At 37.8% G+C, this 25,949-nt stretch overlaps 2 protein-coding genes across 8 annotated transcripts in view; both read left to right on the forward strand.

The window, feature by feature from the left end:
• The first annotated feature begins 637 nt into the window (after positions 1-637).
• Positions 638-2,262, forward strand: LOC134205568 (zinc finger protein 595-like). Its single transcript, XM_062680914.1, has 2 exons — positions 638-1,338; positions 1,407-2,262. The coding sequence occupies exons 1-2, from the start codon at positions 778-780 to the stop codon at positions 2,055-2,057; spliced, it is 1,212 nt and encodes a 403-aa protein (XP_062536898.1). The 5' UTR covers positions 638-777; the 3' UTR covers positions 2,058-2,262.
• Positions 2,263-17,008: 14,746 nt separating this feature from the next.
• The window catches only part of LOC134205567 (active breakpoint cluster region-related protein), a 136,318-nt gene continuing 127,377 nt past the window's right edge, over positions 17,009-25,949 (forward strand). For 4 of the 7 annotated variants that reach the window (XM_062680905.1, XM_062680910.1, XM_062680911.1 and 1 more), the window contains exon 1: positions 17,070-17,644. The gene's annotated coding sequence lies outside the window, so the exon portion shown is untranslated. Of the gene's footprint in view, positions 17,645-25,949 lie in introns of all 7 variants that reach the window. The other 3 variants (XM_062680907.1, XM_062680913.1, XM_062680909.1) reach the window with 3 other exon arrangements.

A 25,949-nucleotide genomic window follows, 5' to 3' on the forward strand; every position in this document is an offset into this window, starting at 1 on the left:
AATTGAACAACTCAGTTGAATTCAATTGACTTGCCAAAAGTTGAACATGTTCAACTTTCTTTTCGTTCAAGTGAATTGAATTAAGGTGTTTACACGTTCAGTTCGCGTTCGATTCAAGCGATTTGCTCAATTCACTTGCCTTGTCTAAACGTAGCATTAGGCTCTGTCTCATTTGGAGAATTAAACTGAAATTAAACTTAAAAGTGACATTTCAATAATTATCAAATAACCCTGCTCGCAGAGCAAGATTACTTTTGACAGATATCGAATCATTTTGCATCGATGTCTTATTGGAATTGCTGGGTAGCACCAGCCATTTTTATGACTGGGTTATGTGCTAATTTTCGAACTGTCACTTTTAAGTTTAATTCTCCAAATGAGACAGAGCCTTAATGCTACGTTTTGACAGGGCAAGTGAGTTGAACAACTCAGTTGAATTCAATTGACTTGCCAAAAGTTGAACATGTTCAACTTTCTTTTCGTTCAAGTGAATTGAATTAAGGTGTTTACACGTTCAGTTCGCGTTCGATTCAAGCGACTTGCTCAATTCACTTGCCTTGTCTAAACGTAGCATAAACGTCTCGTGAAAAGGCCTATTTTTTCGTAGACTTTTTTAACCGTGTGTTGCATTGATTGTCAAAAAAACAAAATAAACAAAATTTGTGTTATTAAACAAAACGCAGTTGCTGGCAAGGCAAAAGTTTCAATTTAAAATAGGTATTTAAATAAATTATTAAATTATAAAATTATAATCAAACCAGCAATGTAATTTACAAAATGTCTAAAACAGTAGATCAGACTAAACAAAAACAGATATCCAGTAGAAATCTTTCCATTCTGACTGGAGTTTCCAAATCGAAAGTCACTCCAAAGTCGATAGTTTTGGAACAAAACGGGGAGAAAAAAATTCTGAAGAAAATAAAACTCAAAACTCCACTTAAAGTATCACCAGACTTGCGGCAAGGTAAACAATCAAAGCCACAAAACAATGAAGCTTCTAAACGAACATTGCACTGCACTTTCTGCAAAGCTACTTTTGATGACCAGGAAGCGCTGAAAAAACATTTTGTGAAACATGGCAGTGAATCTGCGATGGATAAAAACCCAGATCTTGCTACAGCCGGTTCGAGTACGAGCGACCAGCGCATTGATCTGATCGAATGTGAATGGTGTCCGGAAACGTTCACCCGACTGTCAAAAGCGATCGAACACAAATACCGCAAGCACAGCTACGAGAGCAAAAACTATTTCTGCACTTTGTGCGGAAGACTGTTTCCGCTCAAAGTTGCCCTGGACCAGCATCGGAACATTGCCCACAAGGATGATAAAAAGATGAAGGTAATCGATAAAACGCTTACAATAGTAATAGTAGTTATTTAATGAGGAAAATATTAAAAATTTTCTAGGTACCCCGATTGGATTTCATTTGCGGGTTCTGTGGAACTGCTTTCATATCTGAGTCAGCTTTAGATCTCCACGTTAAAACCGCTCACAATTTGGAAAAACGAATGATGGCTCATCCTTTTATCCCAAATCCATCAAAGAAAGTTCGGCTTAATCAGGCTGGCGAGATAATTTCCATATACTATTGCCATCTATGCGGTTCGGAATATATGCTTAAATTTAATCTGCTGAAGCACATCGAAGATCACCATTCCTACGAAGAACGATGTGCCATGCCGGAGGATATGCTAAAGTGTAGCACCTGTGATTCGATGTTCTACACGAAAAAAGCGTTCGACGCGCACAATGTGCATCACAAGCCCGAAGACCTGTACGTCACGAGTGAAGAGCAGAGGTTGAACATTGTGGCGAGGGTGGATCAGGACTTTGATTTCCGAAGAGTTCCGACGGCTTTGGACAAAGCTTTGGGATCGATTGGCACTAGTTCAGATTCCGCAGTCGTTCTGGCAAGAAAGCACGGAAACAAAGCTAAACGCGATAGAACCGCCTCATCCAGCACGGTAACGAGCGGGTCGAGACAGGACATGGCACCAATTCCCGAGGTGCAAGGTATCGACGTTCTCAAATTTTTACTGGAAGAAGCCGAAAAGTGAGTATTTTTTTAAAATAATTTCATATTTCTGATATGCGTTATATGCAATAACAATAGGTATAGGGCACTGCATAGACGAGCTGTATTTTTTGTCACTGCAAAGAAATTAGGAAACAACAAGGCTTCCACGATGAACAAAAACGAAATAGAATCGTTCGTGCAATGCTCTATTAGAACTAGTTTGCGAATAAAAATCAGAGAAAGTATTATATCGCAAAATGATTGATCCGAACTTAATAATCCCTTCCTGTTTGTAGAATAGACCTAATTGTTAAGGGAATCTTCACCAGTGGTCTACTCTTGGTCCAAATGTATACCACATTTGGATCAGGTCCAAATGAAAAAACCCAACTTAATCTACAGTGAATGGAACCCTTCGTACACTTTTAAAAGGTTGTGTGTAGGGGGAGATCCGCCAATGCCGGACATAAACGAATAAATCAGTATACCTATGGATAGCACTTCTTCTAGGCTTTGTGCTACAGGTAATTATACTCGATTCTGTGCTGTTTGAGTTGCGCACGAGCCGAAAAATCTCATGCAAATGCTGACCGCACGCCGACACTACTCTAACGTAGCAGCAAACAGTTTGCTTCATCGGCAAAAAATGACCAATGCTATTGTACATTTTTTTTGGCAATCTGTTTCGGATTGTTTGGTGCATGATATTTGACTGGATAAAATGTAAATATTCTCATTATCAGAGTGTTTTAATGTACATTTCCCAACACTGACCCGATTTACTTGTAACAAGTTGCACTTGACGAAGAATTCCATTGTTATTAAAAATCCCTATTCAAAATCATTCATTGTTTCCCTCTCCCCCTTTGGAAAATAGATTGCAAAATCGGAAGATTTTTTTTTTTTTCAAGGATGGTGGCAATGCCTAGAAATTAATGCAAAATGATAAAATCATCGCCACTACGTGACCAATTATTTTTGGACTAAACAGGACTCCAAACAAACTTTTCTTTTGGATTTCAATGCCGCGATCCAATTTTTCGCAACATTTTTTTCACTACCGATATTAAGGGATCCAGTGGTGTAGCCAGAAATTTTGCTGGGGGGGTTTGAACAATTTTTTTTTCGAAAAAAAAAATTCTTCTAAAAATGTTGTCTCTGGGGGGGAGGTTTATGCCCAAAACCACCCCGTGGCTACGCCACTGAAGGGATCCCAAACTTCAGTTAGTTCTTGGGATTCTATAACATTCCCCAGAAAACCACTCCTCAGAATATACGATTCACCAGAAAACCATTTCCCAGAATGAAACATTCCCCCGAAAACCATTCCCCAGAATGCACCATATCCCAGAATTTTTTTTCATGCCTTTAAAAAGATTCCTGCAATGACGAAAAAAGATTTTGGCAACTAAAAAAGAATGGCTCGGAAAAAACTACAAAGAAGTACAGTTCAATCTGATATAATATATTATGTTATACAAAGAGTTGTCCTTAGTCTTCAAACTTAGACTAATGAATATGAGCATACGGTCCATGGTTCGCCGTGCGGCGCAGCTTGCTGGTATGACATGACCGCTGGAAGGCTCTGCCACATCGATTTTCGGAATACTGCTTATGAATTGATTCGTGATTTTGGCCTTACAGTCACCTTTGCATACAATGGAGCTTAGTTGACCAAAAATGCTATAACAGTTTTCGAATCATTTTCACGCTTAAAATGTTCGACCGTGTACTCTTCCCATGGTCTTGGTTCGCTTGATGCGCAATGCGCGCCGCAATACTTCCTGTTTCGGCGGCATATTGTAAGGATACATTCACACTGTGAAAGCATTATTATTGTGATAGAAAAGTATTGAAGTCATTCCAATGTTTTAGTTGCCACCCGTTATAAGCTTAAATCAGTCATTGACAATGGGTGCTTTTCTAGAAGCGTTCAATTATGATTCACCTTATTCCCGGCTAATGCTTATAGTAACCTCCCTGGGATTCCTATGTACATGAGACAGTTATGACAGTCATAAATAACTCATTTTGCTATTATAATAACAAACCAATAGCAAAATATTTAAAGAAAATAAAATATCAAAATAAGTTATTATTGATATGTTGAAAATGCAAATGATAAATGAATAACAAACTTTGCTATTATTGCAAAATTTGTTCTTTATTTGTTATTCTGTTCCTTTTTACAATAGCATATAAATCAAGCTCTATCTGGAATAAGGGCGAATGTCGCAAGAGAGAATTCTCTTCGCCGACTTCCCCTCTTTTAAATTAAAGTGACAAGCAGATGATTTCGTTGCGGTTTTTTTTCCTCAGAACGAAAGAAAACAATGAAAACTTGCATTCTGAGGTGATAAACCGCGATGAAATCCTCTGCTTGTCACTTTTATTTAAAAGAGGGGAAGTCGACGAAGATTATCACCTGCGACATTCGCCCGTTTACCAGATAGAGCTTGAAATAACTAATTTTACTATTATAACAAAATTTGTTGTTGGGATGCTATTTTATGTTATTTATAAATAAAATAGGAATAACTAAATCTGATATCATAGCAAAATTTGTTATTATTATGTTATTTGTTTGTTATTAACCTCTACCCGGGTTGCCTTTTTCCTAGCAAATGCGCATTTTAAAAGAAGGAATTATTCGTTAACCTTATTTCGGGAAAATTCGTGCCTTTCAAGAAGGAATTATTTACTCATTTTTAAATTCTTGTGCCTTATTATGGACAAACGCGTGCGTAACACAAACATATTAAAGACTCCCTATACAGGAAAATGCGCGTTTTAAAAGAAGGAATCATTGACTTAATTGCATTACTCCGGGCAAATGCGTGGGTCCCTATATCAGAAAAACGAAGTACACCCAAGTAACATTTTAAGTTTTATTCCGCTCTAAGAATGGTTTTCAAGATCAATTTATAAGATCTAACAATAAAACCGAGTAATACACGGCAACCTTCTGATGAGCACTATAAGAGTAAGATATTGCCAAGTGGACCTCTCCAGATAACCACTATAAACCTATTATAAGAGCATTTAGAAACCCTTTTTAAACCACCCGCAAAAAAGGGAATTTGGCTGCGGCAGCTGTCAAAATGTTGCTTTTAAGGTTCAAATGTCATACAGCAAATCGACTTCTTTTTCTTGCTGTTCGCTTCTTTTTTTTGCGGAGAGCCTACTCATTCGCTCAGATCTGATTTTGAACAAAGTACACAAACATTTCATAAGGTATCAAACTCTATATATTTCCACAAAATATTAACGTCCTTTTCAATACCTGTACAGCGCATAGATTATGGCGATATGCATAAACAACCTCAAAAATGCATCTGAGATTGATTTGATGTGCATCCTTCTCCTAATTACACAATTTTCTACATGCATTTTACATGAATGTAAAATTATGATGCAGTTGACTACCTTCTCAAATGTTCGTCAAGATTCAATGGATTGTTTACATGACCATTAGAGTCCTATAAGAAGAGTAACGTCATGTGCCACGTTTGACAGGTCTCCTGCTCGTTTGGAACGCGCATTTGTATGGAACTGACAGACGATTCTGTTCCAATTCTGACACTTGACGACACTGTTATTATAGTCACTGTAATGACCATAATGATCGGTCTTCTCTCTGTGTACATGAAAAGTGATGCCGTTTTAGCCAGCACTACATTATCAACACTTGAATTATGAAAAAATAAATAACCTGCGTTGCTTATGAATGCTTGCGTTTTCACAGTTCTAGCTCACATCCAATATTTAGTGTCAATATATAGCATGAAAAGCAACATTTTCATAGATTATTGCTTGATGTTTACGTAATTCTTCGAGAAAACAAGCATAATAAGGGTTGCTGACGTTTAATCATCTTTCGCTTTCAAGCGCATGGGAAGGATAGGATTTGTTTTCATCGGGAAACGTTTCCCGATGAAAACAAATCCTATTCTGCCTATGCACTTGAAAGAGAAAGATGATTAAACGTCAACAAGCTCTAGAACAAATCAACACGCAACACTGCACTGTGCCACCAAAGTACTCTTTAATGGGTGAAAAAGTACCCATTATGAAGTTAACTAGTTCAACTCATTAAAAGAGTAAACACCGTTTACTCATTAATGAGTAAACGAGCTGTACGTCAGTTTAAGGTGTAATTTTTACCCATTATTCGCAAAACTTTTTTTTCGATAATGGGTAAATATTACGCTTTATTGCTCTAAGAAATCATTTGTAATTTTGAAATTTATTCTAAAATAAGCATGCAGTTTCATACTGGGGTATATAAAACAAAATAATACTCATCTATATAATCTTTATTATAAATATTAACATACAAGGTGGAAACATAGATTTTATTTGTCTTTTGAAGCATTATCCATATGAGCCTCAAATTCAATGTTCTCGTCTCGGTGCTTGCTTTTTAAAATTTCTCCAATTTTCCTACAGCAGCTGTTGATGATGCACCACTCTCGACTCACTTAAAACACTCTGCCAGATTCTCCGTAAGGGCACCATATTGACATGTCTAACGCCAGGAGAACCTGTCCCGGAACAGCTCGACCTTGCGGAACCTATTGTTGTCCTCATATGCAGCGCGCAAAGTGCACAACGCGAAATGGCTTCCTATAGTTGGTGCAAGACGGAAGTACAAGATTTAGACGTTGTTACGCAAGTGGACCAAGGAGATGTTCTTACCACAGAAAACGTTTTTCTTGTGTGCCGACATGCAGCAGAGGTAGAGGTCATCAATTTGAGTTCCGGCGACACCTAATTGTTTCCACCAAGAATCAGAATGTTCTGCGGAAATGCCGGACAGCTTGGAGCAAACAAAGTCACTTCCAGCTTCCGACTGTTATGTGCACCTTTACCACCATTTCCGAAACTCCGAAGTGCTGGCTGGCAGAGATATGGATATACCCGAATAATTACAAACTGTACATGGATATTTTCCCGTGCGGTCGACAACAGTATCCTTTACTGCTGACAACTGTAAATGAACAATCTCATATAAAGTTTTAACAGTTTGTGGTACGGTTATTTGACAAATAACAATATGTTGAATAGGTTGTTAAGTTATGTCACCATAAAAAATCGTCTGTTTTTGCGTGCAAAATTTTCGATCAACAGTATGATAAAATGTTGACATATAATGCAGGAAATAAAGAACATTTCTGAGACAACATGTTATATGTTGACATTTAGTGATGATGTCGAGCAGTTATGGTTGAATCGATCGAAAAGTATTCGATAACCGCAACGTAAACTGTGAAGCTATATCTTACATCGTCATAATGATTCTGACCATATAACATGTTGTTTTTATTATGCGGGTAGTGCAGAACACATATTTTAGATGTTGGTAAAATTTGGCTTTTCGGCGTCTCCCGAGAATACCGTGGCCAGGATTGCGTAGCTTTATTAACAACAGCTTATTTAGCAATAGCTGTGTACTAAAAACAAATAACTGTCAGAAGGTATTATAAAAATTTTAAAAGAAAAACACTTACGCGATACTTTCACTAAACCAATTTTCATCTCAGAAGAAGGGTTGATCTTTGACAGTGGCAGACTAAGGAATTTTTCACCCATTAATGTGTAGTCTCTCGGAACATTGAAATGGGCACAAAACACTCATTATCAGAAAAATAAAAACACCCATTATTTTGACAGTTTCATATGTTGTTAAATAATGAGTGTTTTTTACTCTTTAATGAGTAATGTCAGGTTTACAGTGTGAACGATGATTTTCGAGTATCTGCAAAGTATGGTCCAATGCACCGAATGAACACAATGACGTTTGAGACGGGCGCTGTTTACTAAAAATGAACACTTGCATGAACTCGATGAATGAAAAAGCATTCATTCTTAGTAAACAGCGCCCGTCTCAAACGTCAATGATGAACTCGGTGCATTGGACCATAAGAGAGCGTGAGAGTAAATCGACGGTTTCCCCTCCTGGAAAAATATTTTTACAACTTTGCAATATTTTCTGCAAAAGGCAGTTTTTTCAAATAATATTACGAAATTGATCCAAATAAAGCATCCCACGGATGTATTGAAGTCACCACTATGTGTTGATGTAGTTTTAACACGAGAATGCTTCCCCGATTCAGCTGGGGAATGCATTTTCTCCTCGGTGGGCGGATTTTTTCCTGGGGGTGGTACAAGCACGTGGCTGGTTTTCTTGTCAATGACTGGATTACGGTAATTTGGGCCTTAAAAAAAGAGAAACAAATCTATGCAGAAAAATAATAACTAAATGGATTGTTGATGAAAATTATGATGATGACAACAAAATAATATTTTATTTCAGGTTGTTTTTTCGATTCAGTACCATTGAAAAGAAGTGCGCTTCTGATTTTATGGTCAAATGTTGTGAAAAAAATTAGGTTGAACACCACGCGCCGGCCATATAACGTAGTTCAGGGAAATAAATCGAAAATATTGATTACCACCTGGGTGCTGCGAATAGAGCCGCTTTTCTGCGCTCAAGCGAGTAGAGGGATATTTTGAAATCACTCCCATGAACAAAATTATTTTGCAGTTACTTGGCTGTCAAACATTTTCCGCTCTTCGAATTTCTCTTTCCACGCTGCATGAGGGCGCACAAATGCGCTAGACTCTGCATGACTTTACGATTGTTTACATACAGTCATGCTCCAATCAGCTGCTGAATCTTGTGAAATTTCGCTACGAGTGCTTTTTAGTTGCATTCCTACTAATTTACACTCGAAACATAATGTAAGAATATTAGTTACAAAGAATAAAAAACTAATAAAGTTTATTTTTATTTTTCCCCAATATAAAATAACAATACTTCTCAATATTAGATCAGAAACGAACATAACCACAATCTTCAATGTTTGGCTCCGGCACAATAGAAAATTTTGGCTTCAGTTTGACAACCAAATCGATTCCCAGATTACCACAACATCTATGTCCACTAAATCGATTAATATTTTTGCCCAAATTATTAATTAATAAAATTATTTATCGGAATAAGTGTGATAAGCGGTGAAAATTTCGTTCAATCATGCATTTCAGTGATATATTTCACTGATTGCGAAATGCTTTTCCGTTTTCAATATGGCCATTATGGTATTTGATTTTGCTTTTATAAAACACCGTCATAAACTCTTCGCAATACAAACATTCTTATTCGTCAACCCATTATTCAAGCAATATATGGCGTACAATGTTTTTGTTTTTATTTAGTTTAATTCATGATAACAAAACTTCAGACGTATTGACGTGCTATATTTTGACACAAAATTGGTATACAAACACAACATTCTCAGTACACACTTAAATCATTTCACAGATTTCGGTGAATTTTGCTTCAATTCACCGAAATCTCAACAGCAGATTTGTTCGGTAATTATTTCACCTATTTTTCTGCGGTATTTTCCTTTGTTCAACTGTCAAAAACACTAAAAACTCTGTAATATTTTTACCGAACAGTTCTGCTGTTGAGATTTCGGTGTAATGTCACAGAAATCTGCGATTTATTTTAAGTGGGTACATTCAAAGTTAATTGCCTATATGCCGGGTATTAAGCCACCCGGTGTGGAAATTAATTACTATGTCTGAAACTTGATTATGCATATGTACAACATGTGATAGATTTATTTCGGAAAAGGTATTGGAGGGTAACCGCCCCTTCGGTGGGGTTTGATCCCACGACCCCAGTTCGCATGACAGGTGCTTTCCCTTTGGTTTCATCAGTACCCGCTAAGCTGCGGTGGACGACGGAGGTCCTTCGTAGCTTAGTAGGGAAAGCACCTGTCATGCGAACTGGGGTCGTGGGATCAAACCCCACCAAAGGGGCGGTTACCCTCCAATACCTTTTCTGAACTAAATCTATCAGATGTTGTACATATGCATAATCAAGTTTCAGGCACAAAATTCTCGGTAAATCTCAAATAATACCAAGTTTTCGCCAGGAAATGTTGCAGGAAATACGACGAGAATCTCCAGAGATTTCGACGGGAATCCTCCAAGCACACCAAAAGAAACCTCGAATGTTCAAGGGATTCCAAATCATCCCGGGATATCGACCGAAATTTTCTAGAAATTCCGACGGGAATATTTCATGGATTCCAACGAGAATGTTCTAGGGTTTCCAATGAAAATCTTCAAGTGATCCTCCATCCTCCAGGAATTCCAACGGGAATATTCCAGGAATGTTCCAGGGATTTCGACGGGAATGTTCCAGAAAATCCGACTGATCCGATGTTTCAGGGAATCCAAAGAGAATCTTCTAGAGATTACGGATGGAATCCTCCAGGAATTCCAACAGGAATGTTCCAGAAGCTCCAACGAAAATGTTCTAGAGAATTCTCCATAAATTCAAACGTGAATGTTTCAGGGATTTTGTAGGCAATGTTCCAGAAATTGTTAAAATAAAATTATTTTACAAACATTGCCCCGAGAGAAACGTCCGATATGTTGACCATTGCGAATTATGACGAGGTTTCATTAGAGGTTTTTGTTCCATCAGTCAAAATAGCGCAAATGTGTTTTCATTGCGTTTTGTCTACAACAGTCAAGGCTTTGAATACATAGCTCTATTTGGTGTAGGATTCAGATCCTATTTGGGCACCCTGAATTAATTTGTGCCATGTGGCACCAGCAATATCAAGTCTGTGTCTGGGAATTCCTCTATTTATAATTTTAATTGCCTATCTTCAGGCCCAAACACAGAACATTCAAGAGTGGGACATACACAAATCCACTCAAACATTTGTCACTAACATACAAGATAAAATAAACCGTAACACAACCTTCAACCAACGGGAACGAAATTTTTGTGGATGGTCTAGAAGCATCCACAAAAATTTCGTCAATTTGGTTGGAGGAAAGGTGTCAAGGAGGACGATTACTTCCAATCTGACTTAAATTACGCAATCTCAAACAAATACTCCATACAACGATGGAACTTCGAGCATTGCTAACGGTAACGGTAACGATAAAGATAACGAAAACGGTAAACGAAAAATAATTCCTGACGCATCACACATTGATGCCAGAAAACAGGAAGATATACATAATACATCCACATCTAATCATTGAAGCCCCATATAAATAAAATTTATTTTGGATTGATTACGATTTGAAAATATGATTAAAGAACTAGTCGTCCTTTTTTTCTAACAGTGTACACTTGCGCCCTTCAGAAATGCGCCATAATGTTTTTGACAACATTCTTTTCGCCCAAATTTCACGCCCGGCTGTCAACCTATTTGTCAATATCGCCTTTTTGCATCGCCACGTTGTGTTTTCAAAGTACCGTTTAGCCCTTTTGCTCACATGTGTTGGTGCAAGAACGAAGTGTCATAATGCAGAAATGAAGCACAGTTTAGCCCCTTTGCTGCCATGGAGGGAACGGAGCGCAATCGCACCAAGAAAAAAATTTCAACGGAAATGTAATATCGTTCTTTTGTATTTTTCTGGTTTTACAGCAAAAAAACAACATTTTGTACTATTTTTAGGCTGTGAACCATTCCACCGATTCGTTTAACTTTTAGTTAAAATTTGACAGTTCGATGGTTATTTCGCCGTGGTTAAAAATAACCCTGCTCCGGAGCATGGTTAGATTTGACAGTTCGATAGTTAAACTTTGTTCGCGAGAAAATTGGCGCCAAATCCATTTCGTTCCGAATAACTATCAATCTGTCAGAACTCAAATGGGTCGGCTTCGGAGTAAAATTTTAACCACGATGGGAAAATAACCATCGAAGTGTCAAATTTTAACTAAAAGTTAAACGAATCGGTGGAATGGTTCACAGCCTTAATATGCTACATATAGTACATTTCCAGGAGGTTCGAGCTATGTCAAACTCGATTTGTTTACATTTGCGACTTCGGCCCTTATGAAACAATTATGTCGAAATTTTCGTCGGGGAGCCATGTTACAATAAAAATTTCACAAACATACAATTATAAACAGTTTACAATACATTCAACAAATTAAAATGATTGACGATCTCTCTGTGCCCCGAGAGAAACATCCAATTTGTTACCCATTGCGAGATATGGCGAGGTTTCCTTATAAGATTTTGGTCCATCAGTCAAATCCCGCAAATGTGTTTTCATTGCGTTTTGCATTTTGTCTACAACAGCCCATTGTATACATAGCTCTATTTGTGTAGGATTCCGATCCTACATCCTAATGCAAATCGTCAGAAGGGACTTCGAATTAATCCTCCAAGGATTCAGGCCCAAACACAGAACATTCAGAAATAGTACGAACACAATTCCATGGTCCAATGCACCGAGTTCATCATTGACGTTTGAGACGGGCGCTGTTTACTAAGAATGAATACTTTTTCATTCATCGAGTTCATGCAAGTGTTCATTTTTAGTAAACAGCGCCCGTCTCAAACGTCATTGTGTTCATTCGGTGCATTGGACCATTAGCATACGCTAAGAGAAGAATGAATTCTGTCATCAAAAGAAAAAGTAGAATCATGAAAAAAATTTCACAGCGAGGTATGGAATGCAGCTTTTAAAATAATTTTCAAAATTTCAAAATAAAATTTATTTATAAATAATTTATAGCATGAGGTTAGAATTTGTATTATATACATTATACATATATTAATTTGATTGTTAATGACAATAAAGTTTTTTCTTGAAATGATTCCGGAGATGGTACTACTTTTAATCTTAATTGAATTTCTAATCCCGCCTAATAAATCATTTTCAAAAAAATCTCTGTTTATAATTTTTAAAATTATTTTCAATTCCATTGGCTATACCTTGCCGTGTCAAATTTCAATGATTCTACTTTTCCTCTGATGACAGCGTTCATCCACTTCTCCTCGCGTATTTGTTATTTACAGGTAAGGGGTCGTACACTAATTACGTAAGCACTTATGGGGGGAGGGGGATCGGTCATTTTCTTACGCTCCATATAAATAAAAATTGATTTGTACAAAAAAAATCTTACATGGCGGGGTCGAAAAACCCAGAAAAATTGCTTACGTAATAAGTGTACGGCCCTAAGATAAAATAAACCGTAACAAAATGTAGAAGCAAATCGTAGAAGGATTCCAAAGCAATCTGTCGAGGGATCCTGATGCAAACCGTCGGAAGGGACTTCGAATCAATCCACCAAGGATTCCGAAAAGAATCATCCCGCGAATCTGAAGGGAATCCTCCAGGGATGTTGAAGCAAGTCGTTGAGGGACTCCGGAGCGAATCATCGAAGAATTTTGAAGCGAATTGTCGAGGGAGTCCGAAACAAATCTTCGAGGACTTCCGAAGCAAACCGTCGATGTATTCCGAAGCGAATCGTCGAATGATTCCGAAGCAATTCGTCGAGGAATTCCGAAGCAAATCTCCGAACGATTTCGAAACAAGTTCTCGGACGATTCCGAAAAAAATCCGAAGCAGATCAACGAGAAATTCTGATTCAGAAATTCAAATCCTTCTTGGCTTATGAACGGTATCCCCCACAGATTTCCAAGGGTATCGACTCAACGAAACTGAAAAGCATACAGTGCGAATTCTTCCAGTTGGAATGATCCGATGATTCTGAAAGGAATTATTCAGAGATTCCAATGAGAATTCTTCTCGGATTCTGTTAGGAATTCCTCTCGAATTCTAAGGAGAATCCTTCTCGGATCGGGTACCACGATTGCTTTGATTGATATTTTGGTGGCTCTCCGTTTTTGTTCATATCAAGCTTACTTTGATGCTTTCAAATCAATTAGATATTATAGCCTTTTCATAATTATTTGATATTCATTGACTAAGAAAAAGCTTTCGTCCATCTCAATCACGAGAATATGTGGGGCGCTCTGAGACGCAAGGGGGTTCCTGAGAAAATCATCGGCCTTATCGCGGCACAGTACGAGGGCTTCTCGTGTAGAGTGCTGTACAATGGGGTTTTGTCCGACCCTATCCGGGTCGTAGCTGGAATGAGGCAAGGATGTATTCTATAACTGTTACTGTTCCTCATCGTAATCGACGGGATTCTAGTAGTAGCGATTGACCGTGAACCAAACCGCGGGCTGCTATGGCAGCCTATAACCATGGAGCACCTAAACGACTTCGAATTGGCTGATGACGTTGCACTCCTCGCTCAACGACCTTGCCGAGCGCTCCTCTTCGGCAGGTTTAGTCATCAACGTCAACAAAACCAAATCGTTGGATGTAAACACGGTGACCCCTTCCAGTTTCACATTAGCCGGGCAACCAGTGGAGAATGTTGAAAGCTTCCAATATCTTGGAAGCAAAATGGCATCAGACGGCGGTACCAAGATCGACATAGGCGCACGGATCAAGAAAGCAAGGGCTGCCTTTACGAGTTTAAAAAATATCTGGAAAAACAGGCAGATAAGTGAACGCACCAAAACACGAATATTCAACTCTAACGTGAAATCTGTGCTGTTATACGCTAGCGAAACTTGGTGTGTATCAGTGGAGAACACTCAACGGCTGCAGGTGTTCATCAACAGATGCCTGCGGTATATAATTCGGGCATGGTGGCCTCACAACTGGATCCCAAACAATGAGCTCCATCGTCGTTGTCACCAGAGGCTGATAGCAACAGAAATTCGGGATCGGAAGTAGGGCTGGGTCGGCGGCGAAGCCTCAGGATCCATAAGTAAGTAAGTAAATAGTTAAAACCAGACTAAGTCACATAACGTATAGGCGTCTTGGCCATGGAATGTGGTCCTTCCATGATTTTGAAACGCTAGCGAACCTAGCAGTGGAAGTCAAGCTTTACTGAACAACGCGCACAAGACAGAGCAGCATAGCAAGCATTGCTTCCTTTTCCTTTCGCCTGGGATATACGGATGAGCCGTTCATCTATTGTTGATACAAAGAGCCTACTTTAAAACTTGCAGTTTGTTCTACGGTGCCTATCTGCTTTCCGACCAAGTGCAATTTCACTGACACACAGGATTCTTTCTGGAAGTGGAAGAAGCTCATTTGTCTTCCACTCATTTCATTATGATAGGATGATTATAGGAGAAAACAGTTTTGTCTTCCAACTCTTTCAGTAATTCCACAGAAAACCCAAATTTATCCCCCAGTGGTGATTATGCCTTTCTCGATTCAATGTGTTGAATTCGAATTAGTATGGTAAATGCAACGTAAATTGCCTACATTTAGGCGGTTAATAGCATTGATGCGATTATATCACGCTGCTTAAAAATAACTCAACTATGAGAGTAATGGATTGCGTCACGGCTAAATTGATTAATGATTTAAAATGTGCATGTACACAGCGTATTTGATAAAAGAAAAATAGAAATATTATTCAAACCGCATGAGATATTAGCAAACAAAACAATAGTGTCCAACTAGGAAAGTTTCTCCGTCGAATGAAACTAGTTGCACTCGAATCAGTCAAGTCCTTCTATAAGAAACGTGTTTAACAATAAAAATTCCCGGAGCCACACACACACACACACAGTCAGACATGTGCTCAGTTTTCGAGCTGAGTCGATTGGTATATAACACTATGGGTCTCCGAGCCTTCTATCAAAATTTGGCTTTTGGGTGAAATTATAGCCTTCTGGTACAACTTTGTTGTACGAGAAAACAAAAAGGCGTAACAGATTGAACATTTTTCTGAAAGCATGTTACATGAAACAATGTTTCGTACGACATTGTCACTAGAAGGCGCTGTAGTAAAATGTCAAACTCGAAGGATTACGACGCTAGCGCCTCTAATTATGAAACGCGCAATCAATTAAATTCAAATGGATCGTTGAAGTCATCGTCGATGCTAATATCTCCAGCGTTACTTCTGTTTGTCTGTGGCAATTCTTTACGCTACATATTTAATGTATTATAAATATTAAAAACTAGTCGACCCGGCAGACATTGTTCTGCATAGTAGGCGAAAAAGCCCATGTGAAATTTTCATACGAATCTTAATTTTAGTATATCACGATTTGCACAACCTTACTCGTATTTTTCACATAAGAAAATAAATATCATATAAACCCGTCGGAAACGGTAACGAACATAACTGTTGAAGAAATGAAGGAAATCCATCCAGCCGTTTTCGAGTTATGCGGATACGAACACAGACCATTTCATTTTTATATATATAGATAGATTGATATCATTGCTCACCAATTTTTCAAATCCTACGGGGCTATTTTTTCTCTAAGGAGAGCTAAAACCCTCCCCCTTCTTCCCTAGCCACCTTATCTACGCCAATGGCCATAGGTTCGCCAATCCGGAGATAGCGAGTTCGATTCTGGGTCCGGTCTAGGATGTTTTCGGGAGGGAAATATTCTCGATTCCCTAGGCATAGTGTATCCATTGTATTTGCCACTCATGTAATGGCGGGCATAGAAAAGCTTTCAATTAAGAACTGCGGAAATGCTAATTATGCTACGTTTAGACAAGGCAAGTGAATTGAGCAAGTCGCTTGAATCGGACGCGAATGGAACGTGTAAACACCTTAATTCATTTCACTTGAATGAAAAGAAAGTTGAACATGTTCAACTTTTGGCAAGTCAATTGAATTCAACTGAGTTGTTCAATTCACTTGCCCTGTCAAAACGTAACATTAATGTAATACTAAGGGCCAATTTCTTCACCTCCGCTTAAAGCAGACCAAGTTCCAATTGGAATGTACAGCCATAGAAGAAGCAGAATGTGAGAAAATCAGAGGTAGACAATAATCTGGAAATTAAAATTTGGTGTGTACTGATGATAGATTTCCCATTATGCAAATAACGTGCTTGACACGTGCGTTACATGCGTTAGCTTCCTATTTTCCCGAGAAAAACGCTATCCACCCACACGCACACCTGCACGATACGTGACGGGATCGCCGGCGAGGCGACACGACGCCACATAGGTGGTGGTGCTTCTGTTTTGCTTGTGCTCTTTGCGTGCGTGTTGTTGCTTTTGGGAGGACAAGGTTTCCTCGCCCTTTTGATGACTGCTCGTTTCTTCTGCGGATTCGTTCCGTCGTTGTGTCTCCTCACCTTCTTCTGTGGGCCACCGCGCCGTCGTCACCGTCGCGTCGTCGTCGGCCTACGTCGTAGTTTTGGTGAGGCTTTTAGTCATCCGTCGTCGTTCGTTCGTGACTGTTGGTTTGGAAGATTTTCTCAAGAGGAGAAGAGATCAATCTGCGTTCGCGTTTTGGGTGTGTTTTATATTGAAGAAGTTTATTGCCAATCTGCTAGTGATATCGGGAATGGAAACATAAAGTGACATATTTTGTGATTTGTTCGTGCTTAGGTGCAATCATATCGAGGAAAGCTCCTTTATTTCTTGTAAAAATTGATAGGGATCGAGCTGTATCCTTTTGAAGATCGAAAATAAACAACAGGAAATCATTTGTGGATTGTCTCGTCATCAAAATCAATTTTAAAAAGTTACTGTGTAAAATCCCATTTTATGAATTAGATCAATAAAATGGTTTTGGATTCATTTTATATTGATTCGTGAACATAAACAAAGTTTATATGGTGCAAATTTTCAGTGAAAATGACAGTGAAAAAGTTTGATTTTCTGACCAACTTGGAGAGAATACTCAGATACATTCAAGTCTGCTGTTGCTGATGCTGTTTGTTGCCATCGCCGTGGCGTGAAAGTGGGGAGCCACAGCCAATCCAGTTTCTGACATCGTCGCCGCACAGAAAGGTATTCTTTGAATCTAACTGGCCAAAATAGTGTTTCTTAATGCAGATATGTTCCGATTTTATCACGTTCCAATTTTGTCATGCTCCGATTTCGTCAACAAAATTATTCCGTTTTTATCAACAAAGAAAAATTCAAGCATTTTTTTTAGAGATTTAGCTTTTTAAATAAAATACCTTAGGTTAGTTTTTGGCCAAGTGTTGTATTAAATACTAAATGTATTAAATAATAAATAATAAATTTTATAATATTTCAAGCACTAGCAGTTATAAAGCCGTAACTAACAAAAGAGGATTATCTTCACCGACATCCCCTTATCGAAATAAAAGTGACAAGATGCGGATTTGTTTGCACTTTATTACTTCAAAACGAATGATTACATTGTTATCTGGCGTTCTGATATAGCTGAAAAATCGTTGAAAAACTTTCTCGGTTGTTCTAGGCCGTCCAAACTTTTCTGGAGTACTTATCCTCGAATGTATTAGGAAATATGTCTACAAACAAAGATAATATCCACCACCACCAACAGGTAGCCGAAGCCTCCCCTATCTGTCTATGGTGATGGTTTGCGTGGGAAGGCTATCAGATCGGACTAATCGACGTTTGAATCTTTGTTTCCAATTTCACATACGTCCTTTTGAATAAGTACCTGAGAAATATATGTTCAAAAATATAAATGGGATCATAAGACATAAATTGATCGAGTTTTGAATAAACGTCAACTATTTCAGGGTCTCCAAAACGCCCTTGAGTTCAGAACATGTGATATACCCGATCAACAAAGCACTGAACGACGTATTCGTGCATCGTTGAACATCTTAGCAGGTCTATTGAGCCGATAGTATTTTACTCATTATTTTCACAAGCTACTACACTGCCCATGATTTCGGAACGCCACTTAACAAACTGCAACACTCGCATTTTTGTTCATTTGGTAAAAAGCCTGTGAATCGTTTAGAAAGCTCAATTTACTGCATCTAATCCCACAACAGTAAAATACTTAGGATTTGCTATCTTGCTTATCTGTGGTAAGCTGGAAATAATTGAGTTTATGGGGACCAAAATGCATATGTTATAAATATGCGATCATGGGCAGTGCAGGCCTTTTCGGTTCTTCAAAACGTTTTTGAGTTCAGAACATGTGATCTAGTTGATCAACCAAGTCCTGAATGATGTACCTTTGTATCGCTAAGCAATGATACAATTTATGAATGATGTAAGGGCCTTGGGCATCTTTCCTTTTTCTTCTTTTTCAATGGCTCTACATTCCAACTGGAACTTGGCCGGCTTTTCAATTTAGTATTCCATTAGTATTTCCTCAGTTATTAATTGAAAGTTTTTCTATGCCCGCCATTGCATGAGTATGTATCTTGTGAGGCAAGTACAAAGGGAACGCTATACTCAGGGAATCTAGAATGTTTTCCATCCGAAAACATCCAATACCGGACCGGATCTAACTTACCATCTCCGGATTGTCAAGCCTACGCCTATGCTCGCTAGGCTTACTTGCGATCCCTTGGACATCTTATGCTCATGGAAATCAGGATCCTATGCTTTTAGAATTGGATTTGGTACATACTAACGGATGAGGCCATTGCAAAAGTCATGATTGATCTAGTCGATACTTTGAACTGAACTCTAATACGTTTTGGAGTAACATTAACACCTCGTATTCCAAAAAAATGGGTTTACATTACACTATTGACCCCATTTTGTCACTCCCTGATTTTGTCTGCCCCGATTTTGTCTATCACCGATTTATCACGTTTTCTACCCGATTTTGTCACCCAAAAAAAAATTAAAAGTCGTTCTTTTTATTTTCGTAAATAATACCGCAAACAACGTTGATTGCCATAAAATAGCTTTCATCGCATGTAATGTAGTTTAATATGAAAGATTTTTGAGTACCTGGGAAGGATTCTGTTAGCATTTTCGACTAGAAATAACGGGTACCGTTCACGCATTTTGTCTTTCCAAGGCTAAAATTATTCATATTTGTGAAATGAACTAAAAATTTAAAATAAAGACGAGCTCGGTGGTCTAGTGGCTACCGTTTCTGCCTTATAAGCAGGAGGCTGTGGGTTCAATTACAGGCTTCTCCCTCTCCTACTTTGTATTTCTTTCTTAGTTCTTTCTGTGTTTTCACGTTCTACCAAAACGATTTCTACTGTTATAACCTTCCACAATAAGAGTCCCAAAACCTCCCGTTGCACCTATGAGAGGTCGTACAGTTCTCTGCATCTTTCTTAAGTACGTATCCTACGAACCATTTTTTCCCTCCCTCAGCATTCGCAAGGACGTGGCCAGGACAGATCTCGATTATTGGAGAGTGCATTGCCTCCTTCTAAGAGATAGTGATAAGTCCCAAACCAATGTCTGTGGTAACGGATAAAAGTGATGCTACTCTTATACAATAGTCCAGGCTTGTACCACCTACGAATTTGTGCGAATTGACTGGCGATCTTTGACTGGCCTCCATCTAAGGATTCGACGCTGTTGGTCCCCAAGAACAACGAAACCAACTACATGCTCCGCATTCTCGCCGCCAGATGTAATACTTGAAGGAGGTACCCCCAATTGAGTCAAATACGCGAAATTCCCGGTCTACTGTTCTTCGCCATTCTGTTGCAACCTCCACCATCACCTTTTATAGTTCTTGTGGTGTGGCAAGCAGGGCAACTCGTGCAGGTTCCTACACTGATACTCTTTCCTCCTTCTTAATACAGGAGCTTGGTAGAAGGAAGGTCGTGAGATTTATACCATCACAAATATTGCCCTCTTTCAAATCGACTTCTATAAAACATGCCTATATAATTTCGACTCTAATTATATCATGCACATGTACGTCTAAGTTTGGAAGATGTTAGCATTTCCATATCATCAAAATTTGGTTGGGCAAAAGAGGTTGGGGTTGCAAAGGTTAAACAAAAGTATAAAAAATCAAAAAATAATCAAGGCTATTTTTCAATATCTAGGTATAGATAACAATTTGATTTTATAAACGATTCGTTACCTTTCATATAGGTGTTGTAGTGCTCAACAATTTTGACCATCAATTGTCCCACCGTGTGTTGTCGTCTTCGTTTTTCGTAAGTGGAACAATTGAATGAAAATGACGAGAAAACAGAAAGAGAACCGAAAGAGCCACCAGCACTGAAGGCTCTATAAACCGTAATCAATTTGATGATGAAGATGATTTTGTTCTCATTCGCACTAATACTAATGCAATTTTAGCCAAAATTCAATATTTCACTGCTATTCACCAACTTACCTCTGTCAACGTATATTCATGGTATTTTCATATGAATTTTTCACTCACCTAGCTAATTAATTATCAATTAATTGGCTGGAAAGCGCTTAAAACTGCTTTTTTCCTAGACAAATTTTCGTATACTAATTATACACACACTAACTCCGAACGATCGAGACACACACATACACATGCACTCAGTTTTTCACTTGTTCTTTTCTCGCCGCTTTCTTGATTTTATCACAACTAAACACAATTCACTACCTAACTTTCACTTTTGTCTTTGATGTTGAACACCAATTTCTTCACTTCATGTCGAAAAACCAACGAAAACTGCTTTAAAAAATTTGAAGTGAGAGACAAATTTGACGGCCGTATTGTGAATGTTGCAAAATTCGGAACACCCAAATTCACTACCGCATTAGGTGAAATAGTGCGCTCAAAATCTCGGCAAAGCAACTTAGAAATATCAAAACAATACATCGAATATGCTAGTCGACACGCAAACAACTTTATGCATATACAAGAAAAGAATCATCATTTCATCGTTGCCAGATTTATTTGATCAAATAATTATTGCGGTTTGTTTGCGAATTAATCAAATCAACCAGAAAAAAAGAAAAGATTATGCAAGCTTCTGTTGGCAGGGTGGAGAATGGTTGACATTTAATTTTACCGTACCATTCATCCTACCATGCAGTCAAAAAAAAACAAAACTACGGCAGCCGCAGCAGCAGCCACGACCAAGCAGACAACAGCACATACTTTTACTATTTTCTCCCCCCACAATCAATGTTTTCGTAGAATAATTTCTCAACGTATAGGTTTTGGTGGCAAATATACATTTCATTATTCCTTACTCATTTTACAGATTAGAACTAATAAATCAGTATCTGTGGCTAGCAATTTTTCAAGGCTGTGTGTCACAGCCTAATTCAACTCGATTCTGTTCTATTTGCACTGCGCACAAGAAAGTGAGGATGGATGGCACGAGACTCACGCAGCAGCAAACAAACAGTCTGCGGATGAAGAATAAAAAAGACTTAATTTCGTCTTACATTTATTTGGGAAACTGTCTCAGTGTACGAAATTCTACCGGATAAAATGTAAATATTCGGAGAATCAAAGTGTTTTACTGTACTTTCCCCAACACTGTATGCTGAAAGCCCAGTGGTGTACGAAGAAATTTAAAATAAGTTTCCATATAATAAATATTTCATAAATGCTCAAAAGTAAACATTTTGTTGCATCTGGCAACAATATGTAGCAGCTGACAAGCTTTTACCACCCCATTTTCACCCACCTCAAATTTTCGTCACTTTTTCTACAAGTTGCCTCACCAATACTAACAAGAAATAACGTCATTAATTTTCAAAACAGAGTTACGGAGTCTTGAGCCTGAATGACTGTGTCTGCTGCTATGCTAAACACCGATGAAGCCAAAGCTGTGGTGGTCTGTTATGATGAAGCAACAACAACCTCCCCGTCCCGAGCAGAAAGATTGTGAAAATTTTAATTATCAATAAGTGTTTCTAAATGATCGATCTCTTGCGACGAACGCGAGATTGAGCAGTATGAAATCGAATTTGAATTTGATTCGATTGGCCTGGTTTCCTGCTTGTTGTTCTATTGCCACATTTGATCGAACAGCATTGAAATTTGTTGACAATTTGCTTGCAGTTCAGCGGTGATATTCGAAACGATACTGGAGTGAATGCCGGTTTTTACGTTTTCTCACAACTCTATTTCTGAAAATGCGCATATATTATATTTAATCTTATGAATCCATAGGTGCATAAATTTGGAAAAATATGTGAAGAATCGTTCGGTAATTTTCATCCTTACAACAACAAACATCATTATTTTATAATTTTTAACTAAAGAATTTGCATTGGACAAAAATTAAGGAATTTTTTATTCAATCATTTCTTCATAAACTTAAATTCAACATGGGAAGTTCATACTCTTGTACATATTTAGCATTTTACTCCAAAACGATTGCAGTGGGAAAAAAGCTAATCCATTGAATATTCAACCTTCCGGGACTCGCTAAGTCCTGAACCACTCATGAATTCTTGCCTCCGTTGTGTATGACAATCATGTATTTTTCAGTAGTGTTGCACTATTTACAATAGGCAGGGATTATATCAATTTGATTTTTTTTCCATGGACCTTCAACAAATAAAACTTTTAACGGGGGTGTGTAATTGAAATGATAGCACATATCTAACGGTTTTGCCAAAAAGAAGCACCTGCATCGAGGAATTTCGGTAACTAAATATTTGACCAAATCCATGTTTTGTCATTGCAGTTGTTATTGAATTATGAGATGTGTTGTCGAATGCTCCTTCAATATCCACGAAGCTGGAAGTGAAATTTCTTTTGCATAATAAATGATAAACTTATTGGCCTAAAGGATCTCGGGGTTTTATCCTTTATATTTACCTTAGGGATAAATGTGACCCTAACTTGATGCCATACAGGTTAGCCTGAGTTATTTGTTTTTGTTAAAATGGGTGTTAAGGTTTCTTTTTCTTACTGTAGTAGCACAGGAAGAATAATTCCAACTACTTATTGAGTTCAAAGGAATCAATCGCCCATTCAACTTTTTTTCATAGTAAAAATGTGTTTGGCCAAAGCACGAGCATCATACCTGGTTCTTTTCAATCCAGACGTTTCATTCGTTGGATTGCGAATATTCGTTCTCAGTATCCAACACAGAAGTATATGTTTGTACTTTGGTCTCCACTCACTATGGCTGATAATAGAACTTGGATAGTGTGTTCTCAGCATTAGCTTCAACGTTTTTGTTGCAGAAGTAGAAGAATCATTCTCTTTCTTTAGGATGCCCACATAATTTGAGCACTGGCGGAGTGTAGCTGGGGCACGATGGAGCACGTTACCCACCAAATCGGATATTTTCCCTGAAATTTAATTCTATACGCCAAAATTGCTCTGGAAAAAATGATTTTCTGCCAATTTTTATAATCACTGCCGCTTCAGATTTTGCTTTGGATTTTTTTCGCGAATTCATTTTGGAATTTCTCCACGAATTTCTTCGATATTTTCTTTTGAATATCCTTCAGAAATTCTTTCCATTCCAGGAATAATTTTGAAAATTACGCCATTAACTCCTTTTACCATTCCTTCAAAGATTCCTTCGGAAAATCCTCTGAAGAGTCCTTTGTAAATTCATCCGGATATTTCTTCAGAGATTTTTTTTGCTTTTAGTAAAACCATACAAAATTCCTTCCAAAATTGCTGTAGAAATTATTCCGATTTTTTTTTCGGGAATTTAATAAAGAATGAAATAGAAAATCCTAAAGGAATTATAGGAAGGGTTTTTAACGGAAATGTCAATGGAATTTCCGACGGAACTCTTGAATTAATTTCTGAAAGAATGTCTGAATGAATTTCTGTCCGTTCCTGAAAGAATTTTCGCAAGAACTCCTGAGTGAAATTCTGAAGATGTATGAGGAATTTTGAAGGAATTCCAAAAATTTCTTCCTAGAGTTTCGGAAGGGGTTTCTTAAGGAATTACTGGAAGAATTTGTTTGAGAAATTCTGAAATAATTGCAATTCATAAAAAATGAAGGAATTCCTGATTCAATTCCGACAGGAGTTACAGAAGCATTTTCCAAAGAACTTCATAAAGAAATTCACAAAAGAAATTATCTCAAAGGAATTTTAGAAGGTTTTCTTGAAAAAAATTCCGTAGGTATTCTTCAAGGAATTTCTGAAGGGTTTTCCGTAGGAATTCCAAATAAATTTCCAATGGAATATACAAAGGAATTCCTACAGGATTTACCGAAGGAATTTCTAAAAGAAATTCTTAAATGAATTTGTAAAGGAATCTCTAGGCGATTTTCCGATGGAATTTCTGAAGGAATTTTCGAAAGGTATTTCCGAAAATAATTTGGACTGAAGAAATAATTTCTGGAGGTATTCCTGAAACAATTTCCGTAGGTGCTCCTGAAGGATTTCCCAAAGTGAATTTGCAAAAGAATTTCTAAAATAATTCGTATAGGAATTTCCGAACGGAATTTTCAAATTAAATTCTGAAGGAATCTCCGACATTCTTAAATTTCTTTGGATATTCCTCCAAGAATTCTTTCGGAATTTCTTGGGATTTGTTCTGAAAATCCTTCGGAAATTACTTCGAAGATAAATCCAGAAATTTCTTTGAAAATTCCTCATAATATTCCTTCAAAAATTCAAAGAAAGATCCTTCTTTAAGGATTACTTTCTCAAGAAATTTCTCATTTACAGTACTTTCTTAAGAAATCCCATTAAGAAATTCTCGAAATTCCTTCTAAAATTCCATCAGGAATTTCTTCAGAACTTCCTCCAGAAATTCTTTTAGGCATTCCTTCGGTCAGACCACCGGATGTTATTTAACAATTCTTACAGAATTTCCTTTAGACCTTCGGAGATTGCTTTTGGAATTCCTTTGAGCATTCTTTCGGGAATCTGTTCGGAAAATCCTATACAATTTCTTTTCGTAAATTTTATTTGTAAATTATGTCTTTATGAAATTATTTGAAGTTTCCTTTAGAAACTTCTTCGAAAATTCTTTTAGGATTTCCCATTTCATTCTTCCATAATTTTCCGGAAGACTTTTTTCAAATAAATTTCTGGAATAATTTGTGCAGGAATTTTATATTGGAACTTCTGGAGAAATTTACAAAGGTCTTTTGGGAGGTTTTACTAAAGAATCCCCACAGAGGGATTCCTAGAGGAGTTCCCAAATAAATTCCTGGAGGAATTTCCGAAGAACAACCTGAATAGATTTGGGACTAGAATTTCTGAAGGAATTGTTGAAGGAATTTCCTAATGAATTATTAAAAGAATCCTCGAAAGAATCTCCAATGGAATTTCCAAACAAACATCTGAAGAGATTCTTTTGGGAATTCTGCCAGGAATTTCTCCGGGAAACCGAACTGAGCTCTCGCGACAATCGCATTTGCTCATATTTCTGAATGTCGCAAATGCATCGCGAGTGGTGCGCACGGCTATGGCATAGATGCGCACTACTCGCGATGCAGTTGCGACATTCGG

The sequence above is a fragment of the Armigeres subalbatus genome, chromosome 1, assembly GCF_024139115.2.
Source record: "Armigeres subalbatus isolate Guangzhou_Male chromosome 1, GZ_Asu_2, whole genome shotgun sequence".
Classification (NCBI taxonomy): Eukaryota; Metazoa; Arthropoda; class Insecta; order Diptera; family Culicidae; genus Armigeres; species Armigeres subalbatus.